The sequence below is a fragment of the Benincasa hispida genome, chromosome 5 (genome assembly GCF_009727055.1).
Source record: "Benincasa hispida cultivar B227 chromosome 5, ASM972705v1, whole genome shotgun sequence".
In the NCBI taxonomy this organism is placed as follows: domain Eukaryota; kingdom Viridiplantae; phylum Streptophyta; class Magnoliopsida; order Cucurbitales; family Cucurbitaceae; genus Benincasa; species Benincasa hispida.
In genome coordinates this window covers 351,999-366,193 of record NC_052353.1, presented here as the reverse complement: position 1 = coordinate 366,193, position 14,195 = coordinate 351,999, and the positions used below count along the sequence as shown (strand labels likewise).

General features: G+C 35.6%; 1 protein-coding gene across 1 annotated transcript in view; it reads left to right on the top strand.

The window, feature by feature from the left end:
- LOC120077628 (isoflavone reductase homolog) overlaps positions 1 to 748 on the top strand; it is a 5,011-nt gene extending 4,263 nt beyond the window's left edge. Inside the window, exon 4 of the mRNA XM_039031577.1 lies at positions 328 to 748. Coding sequence (XP_038887505.1) covers positions 328 to 491 — 164 coding nt within the window. The 3' untranslated portion in view covers positions 492 to 748. The remainder of the gene's footprint in view (positions 1 to 327) is intronic.
- The last annotated feature ends 13,447 nt before the right edge of the window (positions 749 to 14,195 follow it).

Genomic DNA, 14,195 nt, shown 5'->3' with positions numbered 1-14,195 from the left:
TTATATATTAATCTCTATATTTTAAAACTTATTTAATTTTAATCTATATACTTTCAATAAACTTTAAATTTAGTCCATGGCCAGCTTACTTATTATTGATTTGTTAAAAATTTTTTTGCCATCGTTTAACATTTTTATATAAAATTTTCACATATAGTATTTCTTTTCATGAAAATTATTGCTATTGTTATTTAATGAATTTTGATAAAAATTTAACTTTGTCCACTAAATTTAAGATTATTATTGAAAGTATAGGAATTAAACTTGAACAGACTTAAAATATAAAGATCAAAACGATATTTTAATATATATAATTTGATGATACAGATATGGACATAGCACAGCAGGCTGGAGTGGGACATTTTTATCACATATTCTTTGAAGGTTGTTTGACAAATTTTGAAATAGGAGAAGGAGAAGAAGAAGCTTCAAAGCTTTTTCCAGAAGTGAATTACACTCGAATGGATGATTATCTCAAGATTTTTATATAACAAATTATCAAACAAAGAGACTTTAATATTTTGCAAATTATGCAAGCCAAAACATGAAAATCAATGTTAATTTGTACTTTTTTTAAAAAGAACTTCTATTATTTTACACCATGTTTCTTTCTTTCATTTACATTTTCTATAAATATGTTAATGTGCTTTTCAAATTAGATATCTTTGTGTTTTGGCAAGGCGTGATTCGAATTGTATTTGAATCTTTATTTCGAGTTCGTTAGTGCATACAAACAAGTTTGTTATCATTAAAATATTAATTAATTTGAGATTAATAGTAAAAAAGCCAACAATTTCTACCTTTTTTATGATGGCAAACTACTTGAGAAAAATTTGATCGAAAGTGTTGTGTGATATAAAATATGAATTTGAATCACAATCAACACACATACACAATTTCAATTAACATGAAAACAATATATATTTCAATAACAACAATTCTTAATTCAAAAGCAACAAAGATATTCAATACCAATATGCTTTTTTTTTTTTTTTAATTACCTCTCCTCCTTTTGGAATCAATCAAAAAAGATAATTACGAAAAATAACATAAAGACATTAAAGTTCTAATTTTGCATTTCTTCTCCAATCAACATGTCTTTTAAGAAAAAAAAAAAACATAATAAACCACATTGTAAATTCAAGAGGCATTATGTAAAAGAATCGACTAAGCTTAAGCTAAGTTTATTTAAAGACTAATTTCACAAATTTCTCCAATTTTCAAATAAAATTTTTCTTCAAAGGCAATTACTCACCTAAAAGGATAAACAATATACATAAGAGGGGTATAGTATAATAATAAGGGAATATGAGAATCAATATCATCTAGTATATAAAATTCACATATGAATTATGAGAAAACCTTCCCTAAAAATATGCATTCTCCTTCTAAAAGAAATCAATAAATTCCAAAGAGAAGTTTTGAGCAATTGAGATACCAAATTATGAAATCAACATTATCAGCTATTATGCCCATAAATATAAAATTAAAGCAAATATAGGCAAGATAGCATACACAAGAAGAATTGCTCCAATTTTGAGCAAAAATTTCAAGGAATTGAACAACGATATATATAAATTCCATAAATATTCTCCCTATAGAAAGGATTTATTTTTAGAATAGGTGATATTATTATACAACAACAAGGGGGATCCCATAATCTGGGATCAAGACATTAAAGCAACAAAGCACAAGTAAAGACAAGGCAAACAAGCCAAAACAAAGCCCACAAGACAAGACTAGAACAAAACCAACACATAAAAATAAAGACGCAGACCACGAGGGAGAAAGTCAGAGAAAAGAACCCAAAACCCCATAAACTAGGGACAGCTGCAAAACAAAAAACAATGTAAAAAGAAAAAAGAAAAAATATTTGTAAACACATTAGATAAGACCAAGAAGGTCAACCTGCCAGGAAGCAGCACGAGCACGAACCATAGAGATCATAAGGTGAACCAGAGCTAACATCGACCTCGATCGACCTCCATGCAGCCGTCGATTACGCTTCTGCCAAATGTAGTATATGGAAGCACATCATAAAACACGGAACAATTTACTACGCACCCCCTTACCCAACCCCACTCGACACAACCAACTCAGCTCTACATCCCAACCCGCCACCCGATACGACGAACCTAACTGACGCAACATCCCATATCACACCTTGTTGGGTTTTATGTCCTAAAACTCGTGGTATGTAAACAATGGAGCTTATTCTGAAAATTCAATAAAGGTGTTATTGAATAGATCTATTACTTGAATAGAAATCCAATAAACCTAAAAGTCCCTTGACTATTGGATGAATACTTGAACTTTATGTAGAGACATAAAGGTGGATCAGGTTCGAGTAAATAGTCAAAATTATCTATAGTACATGGATAAGGTTGGGTATCTTATTCTGGTAACACTATAGATACGGTCTGCTCTATAGTTGTTACAAGGAGTTGTAAAGTTCTATAAACGAAGTGATCCTAATTCGTTCATGTTGGACATGAGGAGTGGGGGTGTTCTTGTGTAAAAGAGTTTGTACAAGATCGGACCACGAAATGAGTCACTCTTACTTTATAACGTTGTTTACTGTTTAAGACTGACTATTTCAAAGCAATGACCTAGGTAACTTGACCTTAATTCTGAGCTAACTATGTATTTATTTGGGATTGCCCTTATATTTGCATAGGTGAGGGTTGGCTCAATAACGCCGGCTCAATATGACTACCATTTCAGGGGTAAGACTGGATAGATAGCTGGGGACATAGGGTGCAAGAGGGAATTCACTCCTACCCGCTTTAGGGATAGTAGAGAGGTTGTTCCCTTAAGTGCTGATTCTATGGCTTGAACAAGAGATCCCGCCTTCTCATTTGATATGAAAGGGACTCGATTTTGTGATTGGATCACAAAACAATTGTTCATTAGGGGATCAATGGGAACTTAAGGAATAAGAGGTAAATACGGGGGTAAAACAGAGATTTGACACAGCTATTATTACGAACAACCTGTGAAGGGTTAACTTACTAATCATGGTTATATCGAGTGAACATAATATATCTACAGTGAGGGGAGTTCAACTATGGGTTTTAGTGGAGTGACCTATTAGTTTAGATCGGTCTAATGAGTTTAGCCGATTAATCTCGAATCGTTGGAACCCATGATCTGTAGGTCCATGAGGACCCCCTACTAGCTCGTAAATGGATTAGCTTTAAAGTAGCGTGATAAGTTAATTTGAAACATTCAAATTAGAATCAAACGGAATTGGAGAAAATATCTTTAAATATGATTTAAATATATGAAGATGAATTTGTGTAAAAATTAATTTAATATTAGATATTAAATTAATTAGAATGATTTAATTTGTTTGAATAATTATTTATTAATTTTATTAGAAAATTAATTTTTAAAATTAATAAATTTTGATTTTAGAAATAAAATATGATTTTAAAATCAAAATAGTTTTTGGAAATTGAAAATGGGTTTTTCATCTTCAACTAGCTCACAAGGAACTCACCATCTCTTCTTTGGTTTAGTCCAAGCATGAGCTGCATCCCATGCAACACATCTCTTTGCATGATAGTCTGCAATATATTGAAGAGATTGGAGTGAAGAAAGAATGATGAATCGAATGAATTTTTGCTGAAAAATTTGGATGAAGAAGGTGTTCTTCAATAGGTTGGTTCAGTGAGCTTTCTTCATGTTCCTTTTAATTTCAGCTTATTTTGAGTCCCAAAACTCAATCTAAAGCACCGAGAGGATAGTAGGGAAGATCTTGTGGTGGTCTACACAAGGATTCAAAGGATTTTGCAGCTGAAAATAGAGATTTTGTTAGTTTGGCCAAGGTATGTTCTTGAAACCTATTATACTCTATTTTTAACATGTTTCTTTTCAACCAAAATTAATGAATTAGAATGCTTATGGATCATGTTCCCTTCAGCTACGTGATGGTGTTGATCCAACACACCTCTCTCCCAAACCCACACTCAAAAAATAAATGATCCCGCGACTCCACATCTCCCTCACACAGAAGACACCCCCTTTCTGACAACACTCCCCAACTCCTCAACCAATCCCGCGTACCCAACTTGTCCCTCACAGCTAATCACACACAGAAGGAGTGACGTGGAATACCACCCCCTGCCCACAAAATATTAGCCCAAGCCATCCTAGGACGACAAGGACGCAAATTCTCCCATGTACTAGCAATAGAAAACTGACCACTTGCATCCGGCACCCAAACCCAATAATCCTCCCCCCTCACCCTAGGCCCTACTACCTGAAAAAGACCCTGGATCTCAAGCATCTCCCAAGACATTGTGGGCCACCTCCAACCTCCCTCACCATCCATGAACTCCGATAACCGCACCTCCAAACTACTCCCTAAATCATAAACCACCATAGACCCGTATGAATCCAAAATCGCACCCCAAGCAACCAAAGATCCCACCAAACAAAACAAGACCGACCATCGTCGACCATCAAACGAACCAGATGCTTGAATCTATCTTTACTAAGCAAGATAGCCCTTAAGCACCAAGACCTCCCAATCTCACTCTGAACAACCCACAAAGACCACCCATGCCACCCATAATGATCTTGATTTAATTAAGAGAAGCCAGAGCAGCTTCATAGTAGCAGCCTGGTTCCAAGAGGCACACATGCTTCACATCCAACCCTCCTTTTCTATACGGCAAGTACACCTCATTCCATGCCACCTGTGCACCACCCCGACTCATCGCACTACCCTTCCATAAATAACTATGTAACAAACGATCAACCTCGTGGGTTACACACGTAGGCAATAGGAAGATGCTACACCAAAAAACCTGAAAGGACTGTAAAACAGACCTAACAAGCTGCAACCTCCCAGCAAAGGAGAAAGACTGCACTGCCTAGCTTCTAATACGAGTTATAATCCTCTGAATCAAAGGCGCACAATCCACAGCCCTCAACCGACCTACCAATAAAGGTAAAACCAGATACCTAACAGGCAGCGAACCAAGAGAGAAACCCATAAACGCAGCTAATTTCTCCGTCTCCCCAAACTCTACACCTTCAACAAATATGGAACTCTTCCCAACATTTGTAACTAACCCAGACAGTCTTGCAAAATCTGCCAGAACCTACCTCACAAACTCCAAAGAATGTCTCTCCGCTGCACATAAAATCATCAAATCGTTTGCAAACACCAAATGAGTCAGGCCCACATGCTCACACTGATCATAGAACCTAAACCACACAGGAGGTTTATTCAATAACCTAGACAATACCTCCATCACCATCACAAACAAAAAAGGAGACAACAGATCCCCCTGCCTCAACCCCTTCCTACCAGGAAAAAACCCTTCAAGGGAACTATTAATCATCACAGAGAACTTAGGCGAAGTAACACAAGCCCTCACCCAACTAACAATCTGAAGGGGCGTACTTATAGTCAACAGCATACCAAATAGAAAATCCCAATTTACCGAATCGTACGCCTTCTGAAGGTCTACCTTCAACACACAACGCGACTTCCCTCTGCCTTCCTTATAGCCCTCCACAAGCTCCTGACACAATAAAATGTTGTCGAAAATTGACCTACCCAGAACAAACACAAACTGGTTGCCACTGATGAAAGCAGGCAACCACAACCGCAATCTCTCAGCTAAGATCCTCGAGATACACTTATACATAACATTGCAACAAGAAATAGGACGAAACTCCTTCATACGTTCAGCTCCCGCCTATTTGGAATAAGAGTAATAGCAGTAGAATTAACTCCACCAGGTAGGTAACAGGTCTAAAAAAAATTGAGCACAGCGTCACAAAAATCATCCCGGCCACACTCCAAGCAGCTCTATAAAAATCCACCGAAAATCCATCAGGCCCAACATGCCTAACATTCCCACCGAAAACTCCTGACCCTTATCCATACCTTGTTTCTCACACACAGCCCCAACATACCTAAAGGAACCACAACAAAAACACCTACGAGGTTTCCACTAATATACTACTAGAATAATAAACCCCTGGCCCCGCATTCTAATAGTGACTGAAGGGGGCATTAACAACTCACCATCTATCTGAACATAAACCTTTGCATATGATAACCGTCGCCGCTCTCTTGTTGCAACATCAAAAGAGACAGGTTTACCCACGACACTAGCTAACACCTGTCTCTTATACACATCTAGATGTGTATAAGAGACAGGCTAAACCCCTATCCGTCCACAACTCCAGGGGAACACGCTCAAGTTTAATCCAGATAGGAACATAATAAAAAACAAAGGTTTCAAGAACAATACCTGGGGACCACTGTCGTAATAAGATGGGCTTACCACCCAAGTGCCACGGACCATTCTCTAGCACCCAATCTCGTGACTCTACCTTCTTAAATTTAAAGATAATCAAACCATTCTCCAACAAGGTAATAGTTGGCATCTCTACACATCCCCAAATTCTCTGAATAAGTCAGCAAATAACAGTATATGGGAGTTTGACGTCCACAAACTGACCAATCAAAGATTTCTCCCACAAACAAACACCCTCATCAATAATCTCCTCATAAGGTTCAACAATAATTTTAACATTTTCAACCAATGGGGAAATGAACTATAAATTACCCCTCAACTTAGACCCAAAAAGGGTGGCCCACGAATTCCCCCTTTCACGCTGGAACTCGAACCACCAGAACCACACCCCTCCTCCTCCCGCACATGAAAACCCTGTGTGTCCTCCGAACGACCCTCACTTCCACAAAACCCAACCCGAGAAACCTCCTCACTGTCTGACTTCTGCCTTCCCGAGCCTTCCAAATCCAGCCTAGCACCACGTGACCCACCCACCGACGCCCTCACATCTTTTGACCCTTTCCCTAGCTCCCTCTATACCAGTCCACTCCTTTCACCCAGCCTCAGTCCATTCTCAATAGACCCACTCACCCCAGCTCCCTCAAGGCCCAAACCAACCCCCCTCACAACCCGATTTTCATCTGGGCCCCCAACACCCTCTAGACTCCCAAACACACCCTTCACTTCCTGAGCCCCCACTCCACACGAGCCCAAATCTTCCTGCCCAACAACTGACCTAATACCCAGCCCACTCGATTTATCCCTCACAATCCGAATTTCTTCTGGTTCTAAATTAGACGACAGAGGCTTCTTCAACCCAACACTCTTCATACTAGACCCTTCACCTTCCTCAGAACAACCGTCAGACAACCCAAAATCTTTTACCTCCGAAGAACAAGCACCCAATCCCAAATCGATCTCTTGTCTAAGCAGATGAAAAGGTTGACGAGCAACTCGACCTCCATTCTTCTCCTTAAGTCTTAAAGGCGACCGCTTTCGCACCATCGTGTCACCCACTAAAACCTCCAAACTATCGATGCCCAAACATAAGATTTAAAATCGACAGCCAAAACTCATCCAACAACCACCACAGACAAACATACCCTCACCGTCACCGACTAAAAGTCGTCTGCCCAAAACCCAGATAACCCTTCGTCTGCCAACTCGACACCGTCTGTCAACAAACGAACGACCCGAAACCAGTCACAAATGAACCGAACGAACACCGTCACACTTTCGAAACCAAACGAACGAAAAACCAGTCACACCTTCGAAACCAACACCTTTGAAACGAACATCCTACACCGGAGAAGAACCCAAGAAACCAGTCACACCTTCGAAACCAATCGCGAATGCTGGAGAAAATGACGAGCGGAAGCCCACCCCTGCGAGGATGCCCGCGTTGAAGAAGGCGGCGGCCAAGCAACATTACAAACAAAAGCACATTCTTTTCAACATAAGACAAACAACATACTCCATAATAATTTTCATTTACAATGTAAACCGTAAAATATGTATAACTCATGTTAAAAAAATAAAATTTGAATCAATTTCATCTAAGAGCATAAACAACATATCTTAATCATCAAAACAATAACAATCTTTTGTAAGACTCATTAACCTTTGCTTGAAACTTTAAAAAAAAAAAATGGCTAAAGCAAGCAACTAATTGACCAAAAAGCCAAATAATAAGCCATAAAGACAAATATCAAATAGATAGATACAATCATTTCTCATGGCGTTAAAATCAATAATCAAAGTATTTCACAAGATCTCAAATTTAACCATTCAAAACCTTGTTCAAGAGATATAATTCTCATAAAGATACCAAAAGAGTACTTATCTCAAAATTTCAAAAAATAAGAGTTATCAAATAAACCATTTTATTTCTTGATTCGAACCATCCATAAAAGTTGCTCCAATTTGAATTAATTCCTAATTTGAAGCTCAAGCAACAATTGTTTCTTGAATCACGAGTACAAATGAAGCTCAACCAAAAGATTTTGTACCCATTTCTTGGGTATTTCATTATTAATGAGCCAAGATTTTGGAACTCATTTAAAATTAGTTCCAACATTATTAATTTTCAATTTTTGGCAAATAACAAGTATGATATTTATGACCAATTTTGCCACAAGAGTAACAAGTAGCATTAGGCAAAATTTTCTTTTTCACAAATTGATTTTGCATCTTATTTCTATTCAATAAATTTTTGTTAAGAGCATTTTTCAATTTAAAACAATTTGGTCTAATATGACTTTTAACTCTACAAAAATGACATGTAGGTACAAATTTCAGTTTATCATGATCTCTAACCTTTTTATGATTAGACACAAATTTAGCATCATTCATGCAATGAGTTTTAGCATGGGAACATTTAAAGCATAAACTCTGATATTTCAAATACATTTTTAGCCTTTTCATGTTCATTCACAAAATCCATTTTATGAACATATTTTGATATAGTATGAATGTGTTTATGCACAAATTTTGAATTTCCATGGGTATGTCTAACTTTTTCATGTTTTGGCACAAATTTAACTTCAATAAAATTTTGGATAAAGCATCTTCAGACATACAAGGAGTACCTTTAATAAAAGTAGTCTTAGAACTACATGAACAATTTCTATTCACATAACCCACTTCCCTTTTATCACTAAAAAGTTTGCCCATGTCAATAATTTGATCTAGTTTTTGTGTACCAATTGTCAATTTCTTAATTTACTCTTTTGCAATTTCAAGTTCTTTAGTAGCACATAATTCTTTTTCTTTAAGTATATGAAAATGATCGTTTTTTTTCATGACCATCAAATTCAAGGAAATTAATTTTACCAATAAGAGAAGATTTATCTTTTTCTATTGAAGCATTGATAGTTTCCAACTCAAAACTAACATTATCTTTTAATTCTAAAGAGAAAGATTCAATTTTCTCATTTTTATATCTCTCAAATTATTCACTTCAATTTTCAATTCGCATGACAAAAATTTGAGTTTGTCATTCTCATTTTTAAGAAATATAGTTCTATCATTCAAGATATTTTTCTCACTATAAGAAACATCAATATTATTATGCAACAACATATCATTAGCTCCATTTTTCAAGCAAGCATTTTCATTTATCAAATAATTATTCTCAAGAGACAATGTCTTATACTTCTTTGATAATTTCACATATTTAGAGCTAAGTTTTTCTAAATTGTGTTGCATATCTTCAAAGTATCATATAACTCATCATAAGAAATGGATTTATGAATTACCTCATTATCATCACTATTATCTCCCAAATCGATATCCAAATGAGCCACCAAACACAAAGAAGATTGATCAAAATTTTCCTTTTTCTCTTCATGAAACTTTTTTTTATTTTGATAATTATAACTCTTCTTTGACATCAAATAAATCATTAGTACTACAAGGAAAAATTTCTAAATTATACAAATTATCAAGAAAGTTCCAAATATTCATATGCATATTCAAAATATAAAATTTTCTTTCACATATTTGTCTATTTAATGCAAAATATTGATATTTATAACTTTAGCATTAAAAGTGAGTAACTCATCATTCAATTCCAATTTAGCCATATCATGCTCACAAACATACAAAACATTGAAATCCATGGCAAGCATAAATGTTTTCATTCTATTTCTCCAAACATCATAATTTCTATTACCATGAAAGAATAGAGGTTTATCAACAGAATGATTTTCTAAAGTTTCCATAACTCTAGCAATTAAGATTTTCGAATAATTTTTTAAAATATTAATAAGTTAATTCAAGTACCAAAATAATTTTATCAAAAGAGCAAACTCTTTAATAACAATTGTTGGAGTAAATAGCTCAACCAATAGGTATCAAATGAAATAAATTTTAATAAAAGTTTTGATTAAAAAAACAAGAGCTACCTCACTCTGATATCACTTGTTAAGAATAATGACCCTCCAACTATCTCCACAATGGTATGACATTGTCCACTTTGAGCATAAAAACTCATGGATTTATTTTTTGTTTCACCCTAACCTCATATCATTATAGATAGGTGTCATCCTTTATAAACCCATGAATATCCCTTATTTAACCAATGTGAGATTTTTATTGCATTCCCAACAATCGGAGCTCTAATGAAGAAGTTATAACAAAAAGAAAATCTTGATACATTGATGACGTGACAAAGTCAACACGGTCAAATTGATGACGTGGCACATGACACATGGATGGTTAATGCGTTGACGTGGCACTTCCAACCGTCACATATGTTAACGTGGCATATAATGTGGACGATGTTGTGGCAACAGGTGGCCGAATAGGATGGAGACACATGGTGGTTTTTATTAATAAAAAAAATAAACAAATTTATTAATAATAAAAAAGTCCAACGGTCAAAACTTTGAATTTTTAATATTATTTTATACTAACCAAAGAGAGGCCGAAACGTGGCGAAAATATATTTTATATATTTTTGGTCAAACGGTCAAATTTTAATATTATTTTTTTAATGTAACCAATCAGATACTGATATGTGGCAGTCAACGGCTAGTTCAACCTTTCTAGCCCTATTTAAAGCCTTAAAAAAATTGAAAATTTTCTATAAAAAATTATAAAAATTTTACAACCTTTTGAGAGCTTATTTCATTTTTTTGGAATTATTTAGCTTTAATTTTTGTATTTTCATAGCCATACTTGTAAGAATTGTTCTTACAAAGTCTTTGAGCTTAGATTTGTTCATCCACTCTTTGAGAGAGTTCTTCCACCTTGTTTCTGTTGGGATTGGTGTCCTAATTCTCCCGGAGTCTCGTTGTTTTGTAAAGATACACATTGTTTAATGAACAAAATAAGTGTTATTTAATTTTGGCATTTACTCATATCCAATAAACAAAGCTCTTTGGTTATCTTATGTGAACTTAAGCATGTATATGTGATATACAAGTGAATCATGCCTTAAATGATAACTTAAATAGGTCTATAGTATAAGGATTAAGGTGGGATACCTGATCCTTTTCGTGACACTACGGATACGGTCGCTTGTAGAAGGTTGCACTGTTGTAAACTACTACAAGATGGTAATCTTGACCATTCCATGTTGGAGACGTGCGAAGTGGGGGGTGCTCCTATAACAAAGATTTTGTATAAGACCTAGACAACAGATGACTAGATTCTGTATATAACGCCGTTGAATATAGGAGACTTGCCATCTCACCCTAAACGACATAGGTGACACAGACCCTCATCCTGAGTTTTTGAGAAATCTTTGCCTTGAGGAGTCTTTGATTAGTATGGTGACGAGTGGCCAGATTGCCAACTCAACATGCCTACCTCTTTGGGGCTTTTCTGATCTGAAGCTAGGAACTCAATACAAGATAGAGAATTCACTCCTTTTCCGAAGGCATGGGATAATCTCCCTTTAAGCGTTGATTTCCAGGGTGAACATATCGCCAACAATTCTCTTTAAAAGAGGAAGCTCAGTCATATTAGGACTATGACTATGTGTCATTAGAGGACATAGTACTTAAGGAGAACGATGAACTACATGAGCATAACGATTTTGGGCCGAGCTGTACATTATGAGCGATTCTGTGAAGGGTTGTCGCACGACTGGTTGGTTAATAGATACATAATATATCGTAGTAAGGAAGGTTCAGTTGTCGTCTTTAGTGAGTTGTATGGCAGTTTACGGATGTGGATCCGTGACTAAAAGATTTATGTCAATTATTCATGTCCATTGGGTTTCGAGCTATAGGTTCATAAGGTCCCCTGGTAGCTCAATGAATTTCGTTAGATCAGTTTCTTGGTGTTAATTTGAAATGTTCAACTTGACAAGAGGTTTTTGATATATATGATATAATGTATGATTATAGATACATCTAGTGGAGGATGATGTAAAATGAGATTTACATTAAGTACCATGATAGAAAAAAAGAACTATGGTTTATATGTTTCATGAGATGAAATATTAAAACTATAGGTTATAAATATAGTATGATAAGTTGGTTATCATTTATATTTATAATAATATTAATTATTGGACAATTAATTTTTTTTCTTTAATAACCAATTTAGTGGGTGGTTATTGGATTTTCATGGTAACCGTGAGTTAAAAAAGAAAATGGTTTTCCTAATTTTAGTAGGTTTTTGTCAAAAAAAAATTGTTTTGAGATTTTCTTTCGCAAAAGAAAACTCACGATGGTTGTCAAGTAAATACAGATTTACTAAATGACAGCTTGGGCGAGCTAAACGATCGTGCAGTATTTACTAAGAGACAGCTTGCCCAAAGTAAACGATCGTGTAGTGTTTGTAGGCGATAGATATTGAGCTAAACGGTCGCATATATTTTGCTAGACGATCGCATAGCTTTTGCTAGACGATTGGGCATCGACCTATACAATAGGTCTTTGTCTTCTCCCACTTTCCCGATCGTGTACACGATTGTTTTTTCCTCCTTCGTCTATCTCATACCAAGTCCAAACAGAGCCACCCTCTGGATTTTCACACCGAGAATACCAAGATAACCTTTTTGGTGGTGTCATACTCAACTCGACACCGTCGAGGTTCTGTAGAGGCCGTTCATGCTGCTGAGGAGTTCGTGGCCGAGGCGATCGCAAAGGACGAGTACGCGGTGTTCGTGCTGCATTGCGGTCATGGTGTTCGAGCATTCGAGGTTGCAGTGTTCAAGCGTTCGTGAGTAAGGTGCGTGGAGACGAGTCTACAAATGTTCGTAGAGTTTTCTCCTTGTTCATTTGTAGTTGTTCATGCTATAATTTCTGCATTGATTGTATAACCACATGTTTTTTGTATGACTGTAATATGTAATGTTCATTCATGATTGTAATTTGGAATGATCTTATTTCCGCTGCTGATGAAAATCTCGGATTTGATTTCCTTCAGTTTCATCTCCATATCATTATAAGAATTGCTCTTGATCCAAAAAAAAATTCATTTTAATGGTTTGATCCTCAACTGTGAAAAGGATCGGATTTTTTCTAAGCCATGGAAAGAGTCAAGTTCGTAATGATATCCCCAAAGAAGCTTGGAAAGTGGATGTAAGATGGGTTGTGGCAAATCACTATAAAATAACAAGTGTCAATTTCTCTATTCCTCTCTGGTTTAATTTCACAATTAATTTGTTAATATATTTCATTGTATAAGATTAATTACTTCAATCTATTCTTGAATTTGTCTATGTCAATTTATTGATCTTTTTGAAGTGAATGTATACGTCCAAAATTATTGTTTAAATTACTTGTTAGCAAAAAGTTTGTTAATTTGTTTAATTGGGCCCACTTTGGAAAAGAATTTAATTAGTTTCAATAAACCCTATTCTCCCCCTAGGGATGTCATACTGATCCCACAATTGGTATCAGAACCATGCCCCTAACTTAAAAATGCGATAGAATCCTCAAATGTCGAACAGAGATGTAGTGGAGCCTCAAAAGTAGGATAGGCGGGGTGCTCCAATGAAGATAAGTAAGCCTAGATAAGAGTTAGACATATAAAGGACTATTTAAGGGGAGACTATGTGCTCTGATCCTTTGTTCGAGGGGAGGATTGTTAGGAATCCTACCAAAATCCCACATTGGTTATATAAGAAAATGGTCATGGTTTTATACCCAAAGTGGATAATATCATACCATTGTGGAAATAATTGAAGGGTCGTTGTCCCTAAGATGAGATCCCAAACGGGCCTTCAGCTAGCCTTATTTAAAATCAAAAGTTATACATTTTCCATAGAGCTTTCTTGCCACTGAGTTCAATGAATATGAAATCTTAAAATGTAGAATTATATTTAAAAAGATAAAAATATTAACGAATATAGTATTTCATGTTATAAATTCAATTAATTTTGTTAAGTTAAAATATGTATTGTATAATATATTATAA